The sequence below is a fragment of the Centruroides vittatus genome, unplaced genomic scaffold (genome assembly GCF_030686945.1).
Source record: "Centruroides vittatus isolate TY-2023 unplaced genomic scaffold, ASM3068694v2 contig_923, whole genome shotgun sequence".
In the NCBI taxonomy this organism is placed as follows: Eukaryota; Metazoa; Arthropoda; class Arachnida; order Scorpiones; family Buthidae; genus Centruroides; species Centruroides vittatus.
In genome coordinates this window covers 81,232-108,271 of record NW_027122610.1, presented here as the reverse complement: position 1 = coordinate 108,271, position 27,040 = coordinate 81,232, and the positions used below count along the sequence as shown (strand labels likewise).

General features: G+C 29.6%; 1 protein-coding gene across 1 annotated transcript in view; it reads right to left on the bottom strand.

Moving 5' to 3' along the window:
- Positions 1–4,523: 4,523 nt before the first annotated feature.
- Positions 4,524–27,040, bottom strand: part of Tmem214 (Transmembrane protein 214) — an 80,032-nt gene continuing 57,515 nt past the window's right edge. The window contains exons 12-16 of the mRNA XM_067281648.1: positions 21,503–21,620; positions 17,494–17,590; positions 16,145–16,313; positions 15,911–16,062; positions 4,524–4,669 (exon numbers count right to left, since the gene is read on the bottom strand). Coding sequence (XP_067137749.1) covers positions 4,543–4,669; positions 15,911–16,062; positions 16,145–16,313; positions 17,494–17,590; positions 21,503–21,620 — 663 coding nt within the window. The 3' untranslated portion in view covers positions 4,524–4,542. The remainder of the gene's footprint in view (positions 4,670–15,910; positions 16,063–16,144; positions 16,314–17,493; positions 17,591–21,502; positions 21,621–27,040) is intronic.

The window sequence follows — 27,040 nt, the reverse complement described above, 5'->3', positions numbered from 1 at the left end:
TAAGAATTATTTTAAGCGTACAATCACGTACAGAATATCGCGGATCACGTGATCGATAAAGGCCGCTTTAAATCAACGACCTTGGTTTTAATGTAAACATCACCGTTGGACTTTGTTACCTTTTTTTTAAATATTATTTTACTCTTTTTAAAGCTCGTAAGAATGCGAAAAACATCCCGAAAATATTCAGTAAACACGCTCATAACTGCGAAGAGTTAAGATTATGAACGAAAATAGTGAGTTGTTACTGCGTAAACCTAGACCCAGTTCGACATATTATTTTAAAAAATACCAACAACAACAACAGCTTAAAATAATGTTGTCTTGTTTGCGTTTACTTGAAAAACTTTGCCAAAAAAAAAAATGGCGGCGAAGGAAGAATTCTCGTTATCACAGTTTGAACTTTGAATTCGAATCTCCTTGATAAAAATGAAAGTCACGTGTTTGTTACGATCCCTTTATCAATAGGCTATAAGCTACTACGAGATTAAAAATGTATACACTCGCAGGCGCAAAAATATCCATCCTTATAGCCTATTAATTAATTAATAAAAATATTCAGGTTGAAGCCTTCCTCATTCGAAGATTCGTGTTCTTAATGGAAACGTAATCATCTAGTTTTTATGACGATGGTGTTTAAGCCTGAATGCACAATATATAAATTTATAGCTTTGCCACGATAACAGGTTAAAAGCCTTTTTTAAAACGTGGCTTCTAACTTTTAGGCTAAATCTTACAGTAGGATGCGTGACAGCCTGTGGATAAAAATATAACACATAATCTCCTATATTTCTTAATGAATAAGAACGTAAAGGCTCATCTACCTTTCCTAGAAAGGTTGCGAATGTAAAAAGCCTTATTAACATATGAGTAGAGCGGCCATATTGTTATTCCCAAACCAGGATATTATTTAGGGGAGTGAAAAAATGGATGTAAAAACGGTTAAACTTAGATTGTTTTTTTAATATATTGACCTAAAAAATCGGTTGTATTGCACTATAAAATGGTTCTATTTAAAATTTTATTCTATTTTTGACGGTTAAAAACAGGAGAAATCTGGATGGTCCCGGAAAATCGGGACTTGTGGTCACCCTATCCCCATGGGAATTTAAAGGCTCGTCACCTGACTTTCATAGATTTATATAGAAAGGTTACGAATGTGGCTCGATCTAGAATTCGTTTCGATTCACTAGACATTACAGAAACATTAGGACTTCTGCGTGTTTAACTGTTTTTATATGTATTAATTCATTTTTCATCCATCTAATCTAACTTCCAACTTTATTGGCTGGCATCTTCATTGTTCAAGTGTCATAGAATCCTATTTTGTGCGTTTCGAGTTATAAAAATTCGTAGATAAGGTCCTACTCTAGAAATTCTAGTTCTACAAACCCATTTATACAATTACAATAGAAAATAATTAAAAAAAAAGAAAACATTCCGTAATTAGTTACATCATTATGAAGTAAACACTTTACGAGTGACACAAAATTCATTAGCTTCAAATTACGCACCGTTCCACTCGACGTACAAATAACGAATTAATGCAAATTTCGGTGCGTAACCGTTCGAAATTCAATAATTTAATATGACTTTACTCGACGTAACACTATATTCTAGCGTAAAGTCTATACATAGATTACATACAGACGTACGAATCGGTTCGTGCTTAAAAATTCGCAATTGTTTAATACAGAAATTGCATTAAAAGTCAACGAACCGAATTAAAACGCAGAAAGCGCAAATATATCACGTGATTCCAGAAAAAAAATTCCATTAAAAACACCTCAACGTCACCCTCAAACACAAAAATAGTATTCTAGAGATAACATCGGTTCTAGTATTTAGAGCATCCGACTCTAATAATAAAACCACGATGTATAATGCCTCAACCGGTTAAATTAAATACCGTTATAAACTTTAAAACTTATTAAAGTTATAGAACACCTAGAAACAAGTGCCACATACAAAAATACCACGTTGTAAGAGACGTATACTATAAATAAATGCCGTTTATATCCGGGATGAATCATCCGGCAGCCATTTTTTTTTCAAAATGTCTTCTTTGCGTATCGTCAATAATGATTTAGCGGTTTCTTCTCGTATTTACTTTTTATAGAAACTTCTATAAGACTTGTTTGAAGGGTGACGACGATAAGTAAACTGTCGTGAGGGCCAACGAAGAAAATTGTGAGTTTTGATCGAGTGATAGGCGCGTTTACGCATCGTAGTCAAGGACGTTTGCTTGTTGTTTCCTCGAGTATATGTATTTATTGATACGTGATTTGGGTACTAATCGTGTATTTTTAGTGTCTAAACTGATACTGATAGCGATAATGATCATTTGGATGTTATTCAAATTTTGTGGAGGTTGAAATTAATCGATACTGTTGTGTAGTAGCATTAAATGTGTATAATTTTATAATGTTTTTTAGGTAGGTAGGAAGGGTGGGTCCGTTGCCAAAATGTAAATTAGGAGGAGGAGGAGAGGAGAGAAACGTTAATTAATTTTAAAATAAAAGTCACTTTAGTGATATGCTGAAGGGAACAAATCATACAAGGAACACACTAGTAATTGACTATTCCAAATTTATTGTACAGTACAAGGAAATGCTCCTTGTACTGTACAATAAATTAGTTATAAAAGTGAAATTTGATAAATAATAAAAGCATATTTTAGTTTAATAATTGTTTAGTTAGGAACAATAATGTTTTTACTGTCAATTTGTATATTCCAATATAATCTTAATGATTAGATTTATTAAAAACAATGCACCCTTCAGGAATAGAAAAGGGAAATAAGACTAAAGCGATAACAGAAATGGGGTTCCTCATCTCTCCAAAGCCATAAAAATTAAAAAAAAATCAGAGTAATATTTAATAATGCAGGATTTTTCTTTTGTTAAATAAACAGGCAAAGAGGGCCTTTTTAATCATATTCACCGTGGGTTTGACCGGGCCCAAGTTGAGGGGTGATGTCCGAATATCTGGGACCACCATGCAAAATTCCTGGGGTTGCTTTTCCGGATTTGATCCGGATCTCCAAAAAGTTAGGCCAATGCCTTAATTGTATCAACCATCGATTTCGCTTATCGTCTTTAAAAGAATGAAAATGTAGAATAAAATTTGGATCTGTATCCTAGGCCTTGGCTAAACAGGTCCCCCCTGTGATTTATTAATATTTTATTTATTTCATAAGACTTTATTAGGATAAAATTAGTACATATTAAAAAAAGAATTAATTTTCTCCTAATAAAAATTTCTAATATACATAAATATATTTAAGAGAAAATATTGACATCACATTTATAGAAAACAATATCACTTCCTAAGCCTGTTAATTTCATTTATCCAATATCACTTCCTAAGCCTTTTAATCACATTTATGTTTCAAAAGTCTAATAATGTACTGTACCTTAAATAGTTTTGTTTAATTTAAATTTATAAATAAATGAGCAATTATTTATTGTGACATGGTCACGATGCAATTTTTAATATTTTCAATTTTAAAATATATGCTCTCCACCTCAAATTGGTAGTGGCTTGCCCCTGTATATCATACTTTTCCATTAGCAATGGAGTCGTGCTGGTCCTCTTTTCAGGGGAACTTTTTAATTGAAATAATGTGCGCCTTCTGGTTTGCATTGGAAACGGTTCTTATACGGTTAGTCGGGGCCTCCTGCGCCTAAACTTTCCTATCTGCTCTTGAATTTCATTTATCTAAGGCCATTCTCGAAATTAAGGAAAGATAGATGGATGACAGTGGGAATTTATAGGTCTACAACTTTTTCAAATTGCAGCCCAACTGACAATGATGATAGAAGTGTGTTTTATTTAAAAAAGAATAACAATTATTGAGTCTAAGCTTTTTAGTAGAAGTGAAACAGAAGGAAATGTTAATGTTCAATTCGGTTAGTGCTGTTCAATATAATTAATTTTACATAATTAACGAGACGATTACTGTAAGGATGGATCGATAAATAACAGGTACGGCTGATTACTTATCGATTCACCCTTATAATAAATAAGCTGAAGATTATCATTTGATTTTTTGTCAAAAAGTATGTAACTGCCTCTCTCGAAACAGAATAAATGCCTAAATGTCAATAGTAAAAATGCAATCGTGCTCTTTAATAATCTTTACTTCATCACCATCATAAAACATAAAATAAATTTGTTTCGAATGACAATATTTCTTTTATAATACATCATCGTCGAAAGTTTATGTACATTAATTGTAATGATGAAATTATTTACAACTAATGCAAGTTTTACAAAACTTAAGTGTCGAAAGCAAAAAGTTCTGGATATTTTTAAGTCGAGTGACTTATTATTATTATTATTTTTTTGTTTTCCGGATTTCGCTCGATCGATTGGCACACATATCCAAGTTAGATATTTTAATACATGATTTAAGTTTCTTTTTAGATATATTTCTGATTTTCCGATAGCTTTTGTAACCGACTTTTTCTTTTTTAGACGTGAAAGTGACCAGAGTACGAAATCGAAAAGAAAGAGTCACATTAGATGTGTCGAGTGTTCTCATTTATTGGACATGATCGAAGACAACTGCTGACTACACCAGTGCAACACGGACATTGTATACTGTTGTATTAGTTCGATGGCGTGGACTGCGTATCTCTGCAGATTTTCCGGCGAAAGCTTCCCGCTGAAAATATAAAAAGAGAAATCATTAATTAAAATTATAGATTAACATCTTCATCGTTTGACAAAAATACAATTTTTATGAACATATAAGAAATACTGTTTATAGAATATTGCTTGGATCTAACGGTTACATCTTTCCCAAGACTTATAAAGAATTTCTGAATTTATATATTCTGATAACAGAATAGAATACCGTACTCTGAGAATACAAAATATCAGAATATAAGATAAAATTTAAAAATTATGTAATAATATGTCATGTATTGTGGTGTTTTTATAAGTACTTAAGTACTATTTCTGCAAATACAGACGCTCCATACTTAATGTCTGTAATCTGTTCCCGAAAGTAGGACGTTATGCAGGAAAATCACCACAGAGAGTCTATTTTCAATTATTTAAAATGGGAAATTATAATGTGTTATAACTCAAAATTTATTTGTGGCCAGTGAATTGACCCAGGCACATCAGTCCTAATCGCTTGCCATCTGGCATACCATTGCCATTGTTGTTTAAGCCTTGACAAGCATAGAAAAAGACCACCTCAAGATCCATAAAAGGGAAATAATTCCAAAAAAAAAAAAAGCAATCAGAATGTAAACATGTTTGCATTCTGATTGCTTTAAAAAAAAAAAAAACAATTTTATACAATTACCATATTTTACAGCATAGAATATTTAGAAAAAAGATATTTAGTGTATTTAATTTAAGCCACCCTGCACCTTTGACACTCAGCTTAAATTGTTTTACTGTATTCTGGCTAAAAAAAAGTAAAATCAGAATGCCACATTTATTTATCAGAAAAAAGAAGAGTTTAAAAGAAGTCATTTGATGTTAAAATAATCTGCACGAAGACATGAAAAAGCTGCTTATCTATAACATATAATATGTTTAATAAACAGCAAAATTTTTAATAAAGTACAAAAATGCAGAAGGTATAAAATGTCTTTCCAATCACAGCGACAACCAATCTTCATCTATAGAGAGACCTTTGTCGCTGGTGATTGTGAAGACAGATATCTGAAGACATTTTATATCTTCTATATTTCTGTATTAAATACAATCAGCTAATTTTAAATAAAATGTGACATTTTTATTCAAGATTTGAGCTAGGTGGAGGATACCTAGGCTAAGAAAGATGGTGTGAGAAATTCATTAGCCCAAGAATGATTGAAATTTCACATTAAGATATGGGGCAATTTCTTTCAGCCATTTGTTTTTTGGAGAAAACAATGTAAATGTATCCTTACAGAAAATTTAAAAAGTCTGTTTACAATTACAATTTTAAGACCAAGCTCAGAATGTCTCATTCTCTTTAAGGAATATTAGAAATTTATGCAATTCAAGTATTAGTTAATGTAGTAAGTTAAAATTTTAAGGAGAAAAAAAAAATTCAGAACAAAATCCTTAGTTTATTCAGCTCTAATTCTAAGAAAAATATCTTTAAGTTTCTCACAACAGGAAACTAATTGTCAAAGAACTAAATGATTGTAAGACAGTTAAGCATGGAAAATGGTTGGAACATTAATTGCAACAATACTAGAATCATTGGAAAGTTTTTTAATGAACGAAACACCTAAAATATCTTAATAATTGTACTTATTTCTTATAACATTTGTATTCGGTATCACTCTAATGCAATTTTCCATCCGACCGATCAAGCAATTATAATTTTCTACTTGGTTTGATCAAATGAAAAATCGCAAAGACAATGATATAAACACTGAGAATGTTCGACTTTTCATACCCACAAAATAAAATCCTTAATTTTACCATTTCAAATACTGATAGAAACTCTTCACTTAACTTTCTGTATTCAAAATTTCATACAAAAGTCAAAGAAAAAATTTTTTGAGTATCAAAATTCATGTGATTTTAGAGGTTAACAAACATTTTACAACTTATTGTTACTTTGTTCTTTCTTCTCGAACGAACTTAGATCTAACCAAACATAATGAACAATTTGAAGTATTTCTGTGCTTTTTGTATTATATTAATTTATGGTTTTAAATTCTAAATATTTGATTTTTCTATTGACCAAGTGTGATGTGCATCAGTCACTGCACAGACGAACTTTGTGAATATTGGAACACATTTTAGTACATTGCAGTTCACAAATGCACTGTTTGATGCATACTGTACCCGGTATAATAAATGAATGCCTAAGAATTCTTTTAGAATTCTAGGCATTCATTTATTATACCGGAATTCAAGAATTCTTAAAGAAAGTGCTTCACTTTCATTAATCTGTAAGAGAATGTAGTCTTTATAAAGATAACATTTCATCTTCAAACATATCTGATAATTTTCTTGTTTGCACATAACAGGAAATATTCAAATACAAGTATGAATGTTTGCTTGTTGAATTTTAAGCTTAAGCACTATGATGCAACATATATCCCTTAGTTTTGAATAAAAATCTGACAACTAATTTTACTGAAGATAATTTTTTAAGTAGTTTCATAAGTTAGGAAACAATACTGACTATTATCTAGTTTCTGTATTATACTGATATATCAAAGACTTATTACCTATGTCATGAACAATACTAATTTATAGATCAATCATGCAATGATATTTATACATGTATATCAAGACCCTATTAATGCTGCTTCAATTAACACTAATTTGATATAATGCAGTCTGCTTTTTGAAGCCTAAAAAAAAAGCTCGAAATTTATGCTGATTCAAATTACTGTGGCATTTCATTCATTCGTATATAATACAATTATTCCTGAAAACAAAACAATCAGCAAAAGGAGACAATTCGTCATAGCGCTGTACTTTCCTTAAATCTATGTTTGTTTCCTGCAATTTTGGAAAAAATATATCATCACAGATGCCATAGTCAATATCAACTTCGCTTGGCAAGAATTAACTGATAAATGCATGAATGGAGCTTGGAAGAAGTTATGGCTGGAGGTGTCCAAGAATTCTCAACGAGAAGAGCTTATCGCTGTATCGTTAGGTTGACCAAATTGTCAACCTAATCAATACAGCAGGACTAGGAGTTGTAGATGAATAGGATATTGAGGAGTTTCCACAGGTTTCTGGTGAGAGCCTTACCAACGACAACCTTCGAGAACTAGCAGAACAAGAAATTCATGTAGAACTGGAAAATAGTGATTGTGAAAACGAAGAATCCAAAGAATTTCTCTACAGATTTCCTTAGTAAAAGTTTGGAAATGATAACCAAAATCATTGATCAAATTGTAGCAAATGATCCAGATTTTGAAAGGAGTGCAAAAGCAAAATGAGGCATTTTGGAAGTGATCTTCTGCTACCGGCATTTGCTTAAGGAAAGAAAAAAAACCAACAAATGAAACTACACGACTTTATCGCAAAAAACAAGAATTTCAGAAAATCCAGGACCATCACAAAAAATGAACTTTACATTTCTGCGTGCATACGTTTGTGTGTTATTTAACATATTTTTATATTAATTTGCATAATAATATAACTTAAAATTAATTAAAGTAAAATCTGTTTATTTTTGGTTGCTTGTTCCCCTTTCCCTATTTATTCTATGTTAAAATGACCTTGTTTAACGCTGTTTCATTAGCACTTTGTTGTCCAGGAACATATCCCCACGTGTTAAGAGGGGTCTTACTGTAGTTGTTAGATAGTGCAGTTAACAATATGGTACTTTTCAAATGACTCTTTAATAAAGATATGTAAAATACAAGTTTAATACAGAAATACAATACAAAACAAGATCATCATCATAGCACAGAGTTTGACGAAAGGCATGGAAGTGCTCACGGGTGACTGATTAATGCTCAGATACGTATTTTATACATCAATAAATTGGTTCAGAAAACAAAAATGGAAATTCTGTTCTAGAAAGTCAAAATTTGCATCTTAGAAATTTTTAAATGTAAGCATTTGATATATTTAGCAGTGAAAAAATATTGCTAGTAACTTCAATTAGCAGTTACCTTAACAACAGTTCAATTTGCTCCTCCTTTAACCAAGATTAACATGTAAACAACATTAATTAGTGTTTACCGATAAGAAACTGTTGGAATCATGCCAATTATGAATGTAAACAGGATGCTCTAGTGAGATGACAGTAAACTTACCGAGGTGGCAAGAAAATTTTTTATCTGCAGTTATATTTAGCTACTTGTGTTGTTAGCTTTTTTTTAAACCTATTTCCTTTTAGGGGTTGTTTTGTTAACTTGACGAACGTATCAATGCTTCCCTGATTACGAGCTTATTTGCGCATGTCGTAAATTGGAACTGCATTCCACAAAATGCTTTTATTAATAGTAATAAAATCATTATTGTAAAAATATTAATAATTTATAAAAGTTTTATGTAAACTAGTAAGTGTTCTACTGGTGTGCAAGGTGGTCACAATTAAAGTTTCCATGAGAGCACGCTGTAGCCAATAAGTGGAGTGACACCTAAATTTGTTTACAGATTAACAAAAAGAATGTGGAAAAGGAACAAAATAAAAACACAATGAAAATACAATTATTTGTTTTCTTTTGGTTGCTTTCTACAGAGGCTGTTTACAAATGTAAAGAATGTTCCTCAATTTGTGCACCATGGTTCAAGTACAAAATATGAAGGCAATGTTTTACAGTGCTGACCACAACTGCTCTCCAGTGATGCTTTGCACATACATAATACAATCCTTTAAATCTGCCAAAGTTGCAATGTTTCCATGATAACTGTATATATGACAAAATGCCCTAGCAAAAGTTTTTGAATTAAATTTTTTCTTTACAAAATACTTTTCCTCATCCTTTGCATAGTCTGCATACAAATTTTGGTGTCATTGTGCTTATTTGTTAAGGTTACAGAGTTCTCTGAATAGAAGAACTTTGATTACGACCACCGTAAATATGAAAGACGAATTTCAATTTTATCAATTCGTAAAATTGAAAAATGTGATTTTAGCCAGTGTGTTATCTGTGGACGATTGCATTACAAATTATTTGGACATAGTTTCTATTCTGCTAGTTTCTTTTTATTTCCTAATCAGGCCATTACTAATTATATTTTATTGAATTTTGAACTTTTGTAAAATTACTATACATAGGCAATACATAAAAAATTTTACTTCAGTTTCCTTGTTGCTCAGTTTGTACATTAAACACAAGTAAAACTTGTGTTTAATGTACAAACTGAGCAACAAACTAATTTATTAAAGTAACTTAGTTAAAGTAATTTATTATTTTACATAGGATAGGTTCACAGTTTATTAATTATAATTAACAATTATTAATCATCATATATATTTCATATTTTATAGGCAAAAAATAGTTTTATCCTATTGGTAGATTGCAGATTATCTCAGTAGAAGGCAAAATCAAAAGCATTTTGACCTAAAAGACCCATCGTGCACTCCACAGATTACAACAGAAATCTCTAAAGGAAAACTGGGAGACATTGCCATGGGACAAAAAGCAACCCAGATGAACAAATCTGCCAAAGAAAGGTGTGCAAAGTCACAAAATAGGTGCAAGAGACTCCCCCTCAGAGAACTGCAAAAGCAGCAAAAGGCTGGAAAAAGTTCCATTTGACATGAACACTTATGAAAGTGACTAAAAACCAGCAACAATACCAATAAAATAAAAAAAAAAAACAAACATAATTCCTACTAAAAACAAAAAAATTCTTAGTTTACACAGAGAGCAAACTAGGCAAAAATGTCTTACTCTCCTTTAACCTCTACTTAGTCTAATTTTTTCAGGTTTTCCATCCAAAAGATGTCAATTTTTTATCATTGGTATTTGATATAGAATAATTTTTATGAAAAAATATGCAAAAGATTTGCTCCTACACGTTTCTTTTCTAAAAATAAAATAATTTTAGTTATTTATTTAATTATTTTTAACTATATATTGTTTGTATTTATATTCACTACTAGGTGTATTATAAGAGACACAAGACTTTTTTACATCTTTATTTCTGGTTCTTCTATATGCCGATATGCGTTTCGGGCTTAAGCCCCTCTTCTGTCGGCATGACATGTGAGATTTCTTCCAGGTGGTATTGATACATGGACACTTCGTTTAAAATTGCATATTTACAGTTAAAATTGTTAAAATATCATTACAGTTTAATATATAAAATAAAATTACTATTGTTGTGAGCTTCATGTTTAATATCGTACATCTTCTGGTAAATACTCTTGACGCCTGTGGTAGTGGAATCTTTTTTAATCTTGTTGGCATATCAATATTTGTTTTAAATGATTATATTATATTATAATATAAATCGATCTTTTTTAATTATTATTAAACCATTCTAATTATTATTACTATTATTATCATAATTGTTGTTGTTGATAATTTTTTTTTTCTTTTTTATAATAATTTTAACCAATTATCATGGATTTTAACACTTAGGCTTTTATTAATGTTATTGTTTTGACTTTTCATTATTTCGTAACTTTCTTTGAATTTCCGTTTATACCAAATGGTTTCTTTGTGTAAAATTTTTACTTCATCTTTGTTTATATTACAGTTATTTATTGTACAATGCTTGTAAAAGGTGGGAGTTTATTCTTTTAATAATAAGTGTAATAATGAAAAGTCAAAACAATAACATTAATAAAAGCCTAAGTGTTAAAATCCATAATAATTGGTTAAAATTATTATAAAAAAAAAATTATCAACAACAACAATTATGATAATAATAGTAATAATAATTAGAATGGTTTAATAATAATTAAAAAAAGATCGATTTATATTATAATATAGTATAATCGTTTAAAACAAATATTGATATGCCAACGAGATTAAAAAAAGATTCCACTACCACAGGCGTCAAGAGTATTTTACCGGAAGATGTACGATATTAAACATGAAGCTCACAACAATAGTAATTTTATTTTATATTTTAACAATTGTAACTGTAAATATGCAATTTTAAATGAAGTGTCCATGTATCAATACCACCTGGAAGAAATCTCACATGTCATGCCGACAGAAGAGGGGCCTAAGCCCAAAACGCATATCGGCATATGGAAGAACCAGAAATAAAGATGTAAAAAAGCCTTGTCTTTCTTAATACACCTAGTAGTGAATATAAATACAAATAAAAAGAAGATACGGTCTCGGAATACATATTTGTATATATTGTTTATTTAATAATTATTATTAATATTTGTATGATTTATATAATTTAATTATTGTTTGAAAGAAAAACTACCAAAAACAATTTACATAGACACTATCAGATTCCAAAATGAAACTCAATTTTCCCTGCCAAAGATGGCAAAATAATTTCTGTAACATATTGCCATCTATTGGAGGAATAGTGAAATAAACATTTAACAACAATGAACACATCGGTGATATTAAAATTAAAGTTTCCGAAGCATTTTTCACAATGAATGTATGAAGTACATCACAGCCAAATCTTGCAAGATGCCAATTGACTATGGTCTAATATTCTTTCCCAAACACCATTTTTTTTATCATTTATAATGACTGCAATTTTTTTTTAACTCTTTCCACCTTGATAAAAAGCACTGAGAAGACCTTTTATCAAGTCTGTTTTGGTGGTGCCGAGCTCACAGTGGGCCAGGTGATGAGGGATGGGCCCAACAGACCACCTCTCAAAAAAATTCCAGTAGTTTTTTGACCAGTGCAGATTCACTCCTGATTCTCCATGTCCTCTACGATGTTTAGTTTTGCTATTTTTGTAAAATAGCCAGAGAGAAATATCACTTGTCATACAACAGGTAATTCACTCATGCCCTGGTCTCTCAGTAGAGTTTTTGGGACCAGGAAATGGGTGAAAAAATTGCAATGTAATTGTCAATATTCTCAAAAGAAAGAATGTTAACTTCCTTCAAAAGTTTCAAATTAGTTCTTGGTATTTTTTCTACACTTTCTCTAGTTATCAAAGATTGGATTAAGTGTAGAAAAAATACCAAGAACTAATTTGAAACTTTTGAAGGAAGTTAACATTCTTTCTTTTGAGAATATTGACAATTACATTGCAATTTTTTCACCCATTTCCTGGTCCCAAAAACTCTACTGAGAGACCAGGGCATGAGTGAATTACCTGTTGTATGACAAGTGATATTTCTCTCTGGCTATTTTACAAAAATAGCAAAACTAAACATCGTAGAGGACATGGAGAATCAGGAGTGAATCTGCACTGGTCAAAAAACTACTGGAATTTTTTTGAGAGGTGGTCTGTTGGGCCCGTCCTCATTATCTGGCCCACTGTGAGCTCGGCACCACCAAAACAGACTTGATAAAAGGTCTTCTCAGTGCTTTTTATCAAGGTGGAAAGAGTTAAAAAAATAATTGCTGTCATTATAAATGTTTAAAAAAAAATGGTGTCTTAACTTCAGTCTTGTATAATGCAGTTAAATTGTGTTAAATCTATCTCTTAATTTAGAATCATAGGAAGATTGCTCTCTCTTTTTGTGGCTTCTTTTAATCGTTAGATAATTTTAATTGATCATATAAAATCTTTCTTAATAAAACATCTTAGTGACATGGATTGAGAAGCAAAAGTTTTAAGTATAAAACAGTTAGATATCAGATTGGGGACATTCATGATATACTTCTCATTCTTTCTGAAAAAGAAAGAAAGCATTACTCGGAAATTTCACACAAGGCTACTACTTTAGCTTGTGGATTGAAAGATTTTAATTTTATAGTTTCTTTAGTTTGCGTGACATTCACTTCCAGATTAATATTGTAGGCAAATCTTTGTAAAATAAGAAAATCAATGAGAGGCTGTAGAAGTAACAAGGCATCGCATTCAATTTTTAGAAGAATACAAAGAAAATGGTTGGAGTAATCTATTTCAAGTGCTATTGAATTTACTAATCATCTTGAAGTTGAGCTTGAATTTTAAAGTGTAAAAAGAATAAGAAAATATTAAACATCAAAATATGAAAATAGAGATAAACCTATTACAACACCCATGAAACCCAATTCAATATCAAATTTTTCAATGTATTACTCAACATAGCCTTAACATCAGTTTGAGGAAAATGTGAAAAATTATGTCAGCTAACAAAAATATAGAATTTTACAAGATAAATACATTACTGGAGAAAGAACTATAGAAACATTGTTTGAATCTCCAAGTAGCTTTGACTATTGGATACAGAGGCAGAATCTTATCTATTATCTTATAAATATAGCTATGGTTCAATATAATGAAAGTATATTTAAGACAGATAACTAAAAGATTGAAACTTTATAAAAAAAGATCTCATTCCAGAAAGTTTTAACAGCTAGAAGTATATTTTCATGTTAAAATTACTGTGTGCAATATATTTTTAATAATTTACTTTTAAAACTTTATTGAATATATCAAATTAACGCAGAGTAAAATAAATATACTTTGTAAATTTTATATTAAGTATTAACATTAAATGCTATTTTATAATCTCATTTTTCTTGAAATGAATGTAAATAATTTATTTTCTTTGTATTTATGTAAATGTTAAACTAGCTTACAGTAAAAATAAAAGTGAAGAAAAATTCACTTTAGATTAAAAAATAAAATAAACAAACTAATGAGTTGTTCAACTTTCCCAGCAACATTTAAAATTTGTGGTGGTGCCATCTGTTATCATATTTTATTAAAAACGTTTTATATTTTTAACTATTATAAAATGGCAAAGAGCTTAATTTTGAGGGTAGGGATAAGTTTTATAAAAAATTGTAAATGCTAATAACAAGTAAAATCCTCATTAAATCCAATTCAACTTGAGATAACACACACAACATCCTTTATCTCTCCACCCCATCAACCTTTATCCACCAAAATTTAATTGCATCAATCCCCCTAATACACAAACCTCTCTTCAAAATTTCAAAAATGTTCGACAAAAAACACAGGAGTTATTAAACATCAAAGGCATCGAACAAAATCATGCTCTTTACATACACACGAACATCCACACAAAGAAATCCCTTCATTTTTTTTCCATTTCTAGACATCACCAATGTGTTCTAAGTCCAAAAATGTCAAAATCTTGGAGTACATTTTTGACCAATTGCCATACTTTCCCTATGTTATATATAACAGCAGGGAAAGTAAAAACTAAAAAACTAAAAAATTCAGTGTTTTCACAGGTGCATTTTTTCTTACATCTAAGGAACAAAGCTATATTAACAGACAGACCTTTATTTGAAAGGCTCTTCTTCAGCTCATTAATTAAAAATTATCTATAATTCATTCCAAGTGTGAGAGAGATGAAAATGTAAAAATTGAACTTTTTAGTATTTCTACTTTCTAAACTGTCTTATAGTACTAAAATTGTTGAAACAAGTAAAAGCAATTATATTATCATAATTTACAGCTTTCCATTGTTCATGTTTATCTAAGTGTTTAGTTATACAGTAGAGCATCGATTATCCGACTTATCGGTTAACCGACCGCATTCTAGTCGGCAAATTCAAATGTCCGCTAGTGATGTGGCGCTACGATATTTGGTGATGTCTTGGCTACTTTAATATTATTTTTGTTAAATTTTTGCATGTTTTAGCTGGCAGCACTGGCTCAACCATGAAAGGAAAGCTAGTATTTAAACCAGGCCTAATACACTATACTAATAATGTATTTTTCATACTTTTCGGTTATCTGACTTTTCAGTTATCCAACCAACCCCAGTCCCCAATTAAGTTGGATAATTGATGCTCTACTGTATTTTTATTAAAACATTTCAAGCATGTCTGTACAATAGTAACTTATTATGAATCTATTGTATATGCATAGCGCACAAAAATTATATATAATATATCATCAGAGTAAAACACAAAAAATCTAATTAAAATTAAATAAACATTACAAAAACATAAAATTTGCATCTTTGAAAGTATCTATTAATGAAATTATAATGAATGTTCTTTTAATAAAATTACTATTAGGCCTATACAGATAAAAAATTCTTCCTTGAAAAAGTTTTTAAGAGTCTGCAATAAGATATTATGCTAACTATAAAGGTATTAAACTGAATGTTAGATTTTTAATTATTTGTAATAATAAAGAACATTATTATTAATTTTAATGTTAACATAAATATGTAATCCAATAATAATGAATGAGTTTTTGTTCACATTATATTTTAAACATTTTTTTGATAAAGTTATTTATACAAGTTCATAATGTCATTACCATTTCATCTGTGTGTATTACTAAAAATGTGATAAATAAATAATTTATTTCAAATCTTTGCAGGATATAGGAAAATATTTTTGTTATATTTGACAAATAATAATAATTTATATCATAGAATATGTTTAACATTTACCTGAATACATTTTCTTGCAGCCATCTTCCAGCGATATCAAAATAATATAAGGTATATTTTGTAAACAGTGTTATGTACTGATATAAAATTTCCCCTATTTCTGAAATAAACCTCACTATCTTCTCCACATATAATGGTATGTGTTCGGATAACTAAAAGAAGAGTTTGAAAATTAAATTCCATTCTTGTGTAAATATCTAATTTATTTTAATTAGATTTTACATTAAAACTTACCCAATCTAGAATTGGTGGAATTTTAATAATTAACCACTCTCTTATATCTGCGGTACTGTCCCAAACATATTCACAAAACAGGAAAAAGTTTTCCCAAAACAATTCTAAATAAGGCCTACAGATGTTGCATGCTTTAGAATAATATACCGGTACATTTTTATTTAACCATCTGAAATATAAAGAATTATTATTGTTATTAATAATATCATTTTTAATTGACTTTGAAAGACTAATTCAAAAAAATTTTAACATATGATAACTTTTAGAGAGATAATAAAACATATATACAAATTTCATTTATGAAATAATGGCTATTTAATCTAATCATAACAAGATTAAAAACACACAAACATAAAAGCCTATACTTTTTAATTGTCAGAAATACTTTTAAATCATTCCAGTTTATGAATCTGTTTCTTCTTATGATAAATTTTAATATTTTGCACTTACTTTTTTGATGTTTAGACAAGTCCAACTGAAATAACTAAATTCTTCAAAACTTCAAAAATCTCACAACCTATTTTACAAAAAATTTTAACAACATTTTCTTCTTTTAAATGAGGAAAATTTTATTTTTATGGCATTTTTAATGACTACTCGTGACAAACTATTTTCTTTCAAAAATTCATAAATGTGTTTAGGGTCAACATTTAAAATTATCTTGTTTATTTTATATGCAGTTTGTTCGTATCATTTGAATTTCTATTACAGAAATTAAGATTTCAAGTATAGTGCATTCTTGCCAATACAAACTTATCATTGTATGAGGGTTTTCAAATCAGTGAAAAATTTGTAAACAGGTAAACATTATAAGATGTGGGATATTTTCGCATAAAAAGTTACCTCGATTTTTAGTTAATTTTCTTCTTTACGTACCTTTCCACTAAAAATTCTGTTCTGTAAGATAAGATAGTATTCTCCAGTGTGATATCACAACACAATTACTTTATTTAATTAATAACAACAAACTGATATTTGGAAGTGATAAGCCAGTCAAATGGCATTGACTCATCATTATAAAACTTCAGTAGTGCTACTGTAATAGGAAATAATCCATTCATTTTATTTTATATCATTAATGAAATTAAATTATGCAATTTGGAAGATTATGTTCATTTGAAAGATGTTTTACATTTTAATTTTACTTTTCTGGTTCAAATAATAAGACCATAAATAAACACTGAGAAATAGTAAACAGTACGTAACAATTTAAAAGATGTAAAAAATTTTATTATGAAAATTATAGGAAAATTTGGCATTAATAATTTCTGCTAGATATGATGATAAAATGTTTCTATTTCTTAATATACAGGAAATTTGAATAATCAATGATTATGCTTTATACTTACTCCAATGATTTTTGAGAATAAGAAGTAATCCTTCCCCTAGCTTGTTCACAGGCATTCAATATACCGGATTCCTTTAAAAATTTTCCTGAACGAGACCCTATAAAATAAACAAACATTAATCAAAAAAATTTTGAATGAATTTAAATAATGAAAATTTAGGAAGAGAACAGAGCATAAATGTATACATCATATAATAAATACCTTTATATTAATAAAAAACATACCATCATAAAAATAATTAATAATTTAAAGATTTTAAATAACCATAAAATTTTACATTATAAATATCTTAATATATTTCACAAGACAAGGACATACCACAGTTTAATATGCTACATCTACCAATTCTCTATTTTGTAATTTAGAATAAATTTAAAACCAGTATAAGAATTATAGAATGACTAAGATAATATTATCTTCATATCATCTTGTTCCATATAACAGTTTTATTCATTTCAAATTACAGTGAAAACTGTTATCAGACTTGACTGGAACTTACAAATACAGATTTTAATCCAGTTACATGAAACATATATGTACATAAAATGTGTACACACTCTAGTAATTAGACAGACAGTCATTTAAAAAAATGAACATGAAAATTTAATATAGAACATTAATTTTTCAATGAAAATTCCTATAAATATCTAAATCCTCATTCTGATGGTCTATCAGCTGCTAAAAATATGCTGCGTAAAAATCTTGATTACTATCGGAGTCACTAGATTACGTGTGCGACTGTCTGTCATATTATATGCTTTTATTCTTCTGACAATTTTCCCTGCTCTTTGTTCTTTTCACTTTCTAATCTTCTTAATTATTCTTTCTTGGAGGTGAGGGCCACTTCTTAGAATTCACCAACCTCACTTGCAAGGTTACCTGAGGGCATACGAAGCAAAGAAAGGTCACTTTTGGGTTATGCTCAAAGAGAGACACGTTACGGTGTCCAATGATCAAGAGACGGGTGAGGCTAGAACTTTGAATGGAAACTTTGAAATTTCTTGGCCCAAGTTATTGTGTTAGAGCTGGCCGTTCAGCTTGAAGAGTCCGAATGTGCTACCGACTATTAAGATAAAATATACAGAAAACCCTCCAGAACTGAGAGAAAGAATGATAGAAACAAGTATTTGCATTTAAGAAGCTCACATGTGGCCCTCACAGTAACCGAAAGACCTGGGTATTCTTTCATATCTTATCTGCCATCTTTGCTACTTCTTGCCCCCTATTTTCAATTTTCTTTTATTAGAGTGAGTGTAGTGTTAAGGGTTAGTTTTAGGAAAATTGTTATTGTAATAATTATTCTTATTTATTGTATTGAACTATTGTGATCATGATTTGGTATGACATTGCCATTTTATTTTTGTAATTGTTCAACTGATGATTGGGTTTAGGGTTACTGCTGGAGTAACCATCCTAAAGTTGGCATCCTTTACTGAACCTGTTCATAGTCATATCACGCAAAAATAAATCGAGTTTTTAACATCTACTGCACATGTTTCTTTTTATTGGGGTGTTTGCCTCAATGGACTAAAAAAAACCCTTTCATATCTCACACATGCTCATGAATCTGTTCATCACTGGAGAAACATTCACACCAAAATATTCTTTGTAAATGTCTGAATAAGTAATATTTACTTAGTGTCATATGTTGGCTCTATGTTCATGTTTTCAAATCTTTAGGAAAGTACTTGGGTGACAAACATTTTCAAGAAAATAAGAAATTCAGGAGCATATATTTCAGTAAGTTAACAGCAATCAAGACTTTCATCTAGCATATTTTATAAGCTAGTAGAATACTGAAACAGGCAGTGGATTTTTATAGAGATTTTCATTAAGGTGCCAACCGTCTCCTTTAGGGAGGACAGTCTTTCTTTTGTAAGTTCTGTCCTCCCTTGAAAAGTGTCCTCCTACGTGTTCTCCTTTTTGATATTTGAAGACTAATCTGTAAATCTCCACATTCAATTGATGCCAAGCCAATCCGTTGCATATAATGTGATGATGTGATGTGTTTGTATTTGACATGACGGTTCATCGCGTCTTGGTACAGTGCAGCAAGACGCGATTATGAAATGCATGTGCTCTGCACAGGAGACCTTGAGAGAGTGTGCTGCATGCAAGTAGCTTTGTTTACTTCTTACCAAAACATAACACGGCACATACACATGCAGTAGAGATTATTATAGTGTATTATTGTTGCAATGAATAAAATGTTTCTTTTATTTACAATACTTTTTCCTTCAATTTATGTGTGTCCTCTTTTTCACCGTAAAAAAGTTGGTCACCTTATTTTAATGCAAAATGAATGTTCTATATTAGAAATTTTCTCAGCAAGTATATGTTCATAACATAATTACTAATTTTTTCTCGTACATGGAATCAAAAATTAAAAATGTACAGAAGAATCCTTTAGTTTCATATATAAAATATAATAATTATATTGACATGACTAAAATGAAATAATGAGTTACTGTTAGCATTGTGTGTGATTTTTCACAAGTACATTTTACTGAACAGCAGACGTCTGTTGGATTTAATTTTTTTTATTTATCCAAACATTACTATACTTATATCCGTATCTGAATAAACCAGAATTTCAGATAATTGTGATTCAGCTAAACAGGTTTCTAGTATATACAGTATTATAAAATTTAGATGTGTAATATTTCAATGTGTGTAAAAATATGAGTGAAATTTTAATATGTGGGAATTAAAAACTTAACTAGTCACATGTGCCTGACATTGCTTGGGCTTTTGAAAAGGTGGGAGATTGATGAGGTTGAGTTGGGAAAGAGTGATAGAAACAATGATTTTAGTGACTAAAATGTACATTTATTGACCCCAGTATTTATAATAATGAAACTGCAAAACAAAAAAATTGCTCAGGCTAAAGTTAACAGGGTGGGACCCAACATGTTTTTTCCATAGATTTAACAGTGTACCTTAGCCACCCATGAAAACCTAAATTTAGTGACAATTATCTACAGTGTAAGAACTTTAATTTGATACCTGACACCATTTCTGTACCCTCAGTCATTTATTCAAACTAAGTTAGAAAATCTGAAACCCTTTTTAAATTAATATATAAATTTTATAAACATATGCTCATTGGCTATTTTAATTTCACATACTGAAACAAGTTTTATCATTAGCACTTCTGTAACAATGATTTTTTGTGGTATGTAAGACCAAAATAAACAAGCAATTATTTATTGTGACATCATCACAATGCCAGGCTGCAATTTTTAATCATATTCTTAATTTATTTAATTTAAAAAAATATGTTCTCCATCTCAAATTATTAGTGTCTTTCCCTTGTATAGCATACTTTTCCCAACAACAAGAGTCGCCAATCATCTATGTAACTCCAATCGGGAAAAAGTTTTTGAATTCAATTCACATGACTTTTGGTCTAGACCAGAAATTTATATATAGTTAATTAAGGCTCCTGCCCCTAAGCTTTCCATATCTGGTCTTGACTTTCATCTATCTAACACCATTCTTGAGATTAAGGAAGGACTGACAGACAGATGAATGACAGTGGGAATTTATAAGTCTACAATTTTTTCAAATTACAGCCCAATAATTTTAATTCATTCCTATCTATTATAGGCTATTTCTTAAATCCTCCCCCAAAAAAAAACTGAAATCATTTATACCAGTCAAGCTATATGTATTTTTTCTTTTAATTCATTTCACCCTGTGGGCACTAAGAAGGTGCTTTCCTAGGACAATCACAGGTTCGAATAGGAGATCACATTGTAAAAGACAAAATCCTAATACAAACTGTCCATAAAAAATTTATGAGATTCTTCACTTGCTCAGATTCGATCACAAGTCCTGAGTTCAGCCATCTGTCAATCATCAAGATATAATTTTGTAAAGTAAAAGATAAATTACAACTGTAAAAAATCCACAATTTGTTGAATATTTATTACAGTAAGTAATCTTTACTTTAAAAGTAAAGTTATAATAAATTAATAAAAATATATGCGTAAAACTTAAAACTTACTCTCAAAAGATCCATATAAATTGATATCGTAAATAAGGAATGTTCCAATTCCGAAGAACAAAAATATTATGAAATGACGCCAAGGAAATTTCCAAGAACTCATTTTAGCAAGTAGTTCCTGAAATAATAATTTACAATTATAAATTTTAGTTAATATTAAAAAAAAAACTAAGAATATTCAGTAATTTGTAAGTAATGGTAGCTAGAGTATAAATAATATTTTTTCAATTTGATATCTAAAACTACTTGTAAAATTAAATTTTATGATTTTATGTTGCTTTCAAAGACATCACATTTCAAATAAAATAAAAAGTTGTAACAAAACATACCTCTGCACATATTTAATAAAATAAAGACAATAAATAAGTGATAAATGTCATTAAAAAACACACTAATATAGAAAAAATATGTATATATTCTTCAATATAACTCTTTGCAATATAAATGTACTACTTCTCAATCATTGTATTGACTCCCGAAAACTTGTATTAGATTGTTACAGCTACTTGGCTACTGCCACACTTCAGTTTCAATGTTTTGTCATCAAAGGAAACATAAACAGCAAAAATATTGTTTTAATACAAAAGACAGACAAAAATGCTTAGGGAAAAGTCTGTAAAGCAGATAAGAAAGACATTTTCAGTTTTCCCTATTATCCTTAAGCTTCTGCATAAATCCACAATATAATGAAACATTGATATTTTTATCACAATTCTGCAAATTTACTCCTTGCAAGTTCCTTTGCTTTCAGAAAACATTAAATGTGCTACCCTACTGGTATATATGCAATCTCAAAATAATGAAAACAGCTGTATGTCATATATCTGTACCTGTTGACACTAACAGCTTGTACTGCAACATAGATCTCCATATAATAAAAAAATAAATTATTATGTTAAAATAATGTAATTTGCAAATATTATATACGAAACCAAACCCTAATCATATTATTAATCAAATAATCAAGCTATATTTCAGATAATTAAATACCATATTTACTCGCATATAAGACGAGGTTTTTATTCATTTTTCACTGCCTCAAAAACCTAGGTTGTCCTATTTGTGCAAGCAAAAGATTCTTTTCATTTTAGTATAATTTTTGTAAACTGTGTATTCACATTTTTTACCAGAAGATGAGAATCCAATTCTCATCTTCTGGTATTTAAAAACAGAAAGCCTAATCATATTATTGAATCAAATAATCAAGCTATATTTCAGATAATTAAATACCATATTTACTCGCATATAAGACGAGGTTTTTATTCATTTTTCACTGCCTCAAAAACCTAGGTTGTCCTATTTGTGCAAGCAAAAGATTCTTTTCATTTTAGTATAATTTTTGTAAACTGTGTATTCACATTTTTTACCAGAAGATGAGAATCCAATTCTCATCTTCTGGTATTTAAAAACAAAAGTATTTTATATGGGTCATTTGAATCATTCTTGTGTATTGTCAGGAGTAAAGATGAATAGCAATAGGAAAAGCAAAGCTTTTGAATTGAATTCCAAAATTACACAGGAGCCCGATATAAGTTTTAATTCATTCCCATGTGAAAACAGATGATTATTTGGAAATCAGAATTCAAAGAAACTCATAAGTGTAATCGACAAAGAGTGAATTTGACTGTCAAGTATTGGCAAAAAAAGGTTCCCAATTGTCCGACTATACATGAACAAGTTATGTTGTCAATTTTACAAGATTTTTCCTTAAAGTTTAAAATGCTAGTAATTTTTGCAGACTATGTGTGCATTTACGTGCATTTGATATTTCATTTGTGATTAAACAAAATAAAATTAGAATTGTACTAATAAATCTAATTTTCTTTATTTTGATCTTTAAAGTCACACCTCGTCCTATAAGCGAGATTGTCTTATATGCGAGTAGATACGGTTTATGAAATTTTAACTAATGTATCTGCGCAGTATGAAGTTGTGGGTTTGTGCTCCATACTGGCTCAATCTTTTCTTCCAGAATGTTCTAAATTATTTATTAAAAATTACCATGTTTAAAAGAATATACAAATTTATTTTCTATATTAATTAGATGAATGTATTCAAATTCTGTAGAAATTATTAGTAGTTTATGAATGTTAATCTGTTAAACAACCATAGTAATAATTACAAAGCAATAAAACTATATAGTTTAGTCAATATGAAGAAATAAACATTTATACAATCTTGACCACTCTCCACTCAGTTCTGATACTATTCATGCAAAATTAATTGAATTTATTATACACCAGTAAACAGTTCAAACACTATATGGAGAGCACTCAAGGCTGTGACATTCGATCTGTAATTTGATTAGAACCTTTATTCAATGATTAAAAACTAGTTAAGTATTAAATTCAATAGGAATTTGATAGCACGTATACTGAAATATATCAAACAGAAATTAACAATTTTTTTTTCTATCAAATCATTGCTAAAAGGAGATCCTCACTTAATGTCATTGACAGGTTCTTGGAAACTTTGACATTTAGTGAAAATGATGTATAACAAAACCAACTTTATCACAGACTAACTGATATACACAAGACAATTTGATTAATATTATTCTAATTAGATTGTGTTTGCAACCTAGAATCAATCTTACTGTTTATGAAGAAAATCTTCAGACACTAAACCTCTTCAGCTTCCAGCAAAACATCAAAACATGTAAAATGTAGCAGCAATTCACAAACATTTTTGGAATCTGCCTAATTCCAGCTTCAGGTGATTTCTGAAAATGTTTGTGAATTGCTAAATTTTACATGTTTTGTTGGAATCAGAAGTTTAGTGGTCTAAAATTGTGTTTCCAGTGCTAGTGAAATACATTTTGTTATAAAGAAAACTCAACAATAATAATTGTAAATAATTACAGATGTACTTGTTTCTTTCCACAACAAATGCTATAACAAAATGACAAAGTGAAGCCTTGTAAAGCATATCTGTACAAAACAGTGGCTATCCAAAAAATTTGGAATTGCAATAATTTATAAAATTTTTATCAAGTAAAATTACATAAAACTAATCTTTTGTTTTCTGTGGTTCTCAGTGAGGTTCCGAGTACTGTACTGTACAGCCACCGTCTGATACTAAGAAAATCCGGTTAAGCAGTAATACAGTACAGAGACGAATTGACGAAATGTCAGATAATGTGGAGAGTTCTCTAACTGATTTTTTAAAGACTACCAGGTTTTCTTTACAGTTCAATGAATCTACTTTACCAAACAATGAATCTTTATTTCTTGCATATGTTCACTTCATAAAATATGAAAAAAAATTTGTCAAGAACTATTATTTGCAAAAAAATTAGAAATGGATACTAAAGGAAAATCTATATTTGACGTATTGGAACACTATTTTATAGAAAACGGTATCCTTCTGGATAATATCATGTCCATTGCCACCAATGGTGCTCCGGCAATGGTTGGATGATACCGCAGGTTGATTTCATATTTGAAAAAGGCGGTACTAAATATAGTCACCGTGCATTGTGTAATTCACAGACAACATTTAGTAGCAAAAAACCTTAGTGATCACCTTCATTGCTCACTACAGTATGTAATTACAGCAGTTAACAAGATCACAAGCAATGCTCTCAATGATAGATTGTTTCGAAAACTTTGTGATGAAAACGATGAAGATTTCAATCGTTTACTATTGCACACAGAAATTCGTTGACAATCAAAGAGTACCTGTCTAAAAAGATTTTATGACCTCTTTTAATCAGTTATATCATTTTATAAAAACAATGATAATTCATTAGGAGAGAATTTATTAAAATTTAAGAATGATATAGCTTATAACTGACTTATATAATAAATTTAATGAAACAAAGCTACAGCTGCAAGGAAATGATTTGAATTTGATCAAAGCAAAGACAACTAACTATATCTGCATTTGTGTCAAAATTTGCCTTGTACAAACAAAATTTGGGTTAAAGACAATTCTCTCAGTTTCCAGATCTTTCCTCTGTGAAAACAAGTAATGATGATGATGACATTCTGGTATTTTGCCAGCATTTGGAAGCACTTGAAGAAAATTTTAGAAATAGATTTCAGGATGTCCTTAACACGATCATTCCAGAATGGGTACTAGAACCTTCCTCAAACCTACAAACAGCAGAATTATCACTGCAGGAGGAGTTGACAGAATTGTCAACAAATGAAGAGTTAAAATTGAAATTGAAAAATGGATATCAAGAATTTTGGATTCAAAGGCAAATTCCAATATTCTAGCCGGCTTTATGGATTGCATCAAAGAAGTTTTTCATTGCATTCCGATCATCATATTTAGCCAAAAGAGGATTTAGTGTAATCAGCAATTTACTAACAAAAAAAAAAGAAACAGATTGTCAATAGTGTGGAACGTGGCAATTTAAGATTGCTGATGACAAATATAGCACCAAATATTGAAAAATTAGTGTCATTTACACCAAGCTCAGCCCTCTCACTAATAATAATATATTAATTTTTTTAATAATATATATTTGTTAATCAAACTTTGAGCAATACACCAATATTGTTAAAAAGTAATTTTAAAAATCTGTCCTTGTTTTTCAATATATAATATAGTATACTTCACCTGAGAGGGGCACCATCAAATCACTGTTTGAAAAAGGGGCTATGACCCAAAAAAGTTGGAAAACTATGAGTTACATTATTGATTTCAAGGATAGGAGTTGGTAGACCTAAGCTTGGGAACCTATGGTCTACCGTCTTGAATGTAGAGAAAGATCATCTTCAAAATACAATCAAGTTGTTAGTAACACGTGACAGAGAGTGGCATAGCTAATGCAGAGACCCTCTATTATTGCATTTCAGAACTATATATTTATTAAATACTTTAACAGCAGCATTGTGGTTACATTAAACAATTTTATTTATTTTCTTCTTAAATTGGTAACTCAAATTCACACCATCAGCTATCAAAACGATAGGAGTGGATATCAATAAACAAGTAATATCAACTGAAATGAACATAAGAGTAGAACATCCTAGATGCCATCTGTCTGCTTGCTGATAAAGAGTTCATTCCTCTCTGCAATCCTGTTATTGTGCAAGAATATTTGTTATGTTTATTTTTTAAACTAAACAGATTGAACAATAGACTATACTATTGAAACAGAGCAGTTAAAATGAGGTATTAAATCCACATTTCACTGGGGTTTAAACATTTCTAAAAATAAATTTATTTTTATACAACTCTAGCAATAATGTGATTAATAAAAGTCAATACTGGATCAAACTGGAATCGTTAGAAATGTAATAAAGTACATTCCATGCGAAATATAAATGAAATCATTAAAAATTTAAAATACAATGACGAGATGCTGTTGTTATATTTTAAATTAAATCTGTGATAAAACTTTTTAAACATTTTTATGATTTAAAACTCCAATCGGATACACAAAAACAGTTATACTGTTTGTTATATGCTAGGCCAGTGTTTCTCAAACTACGGATTGCGTTAAAATTTTAATGGGCGGCAAAATGATACTACTACTTCTGCAGAAACACTTGCAATTACTGAAATATTTTCTAAGAACTATGT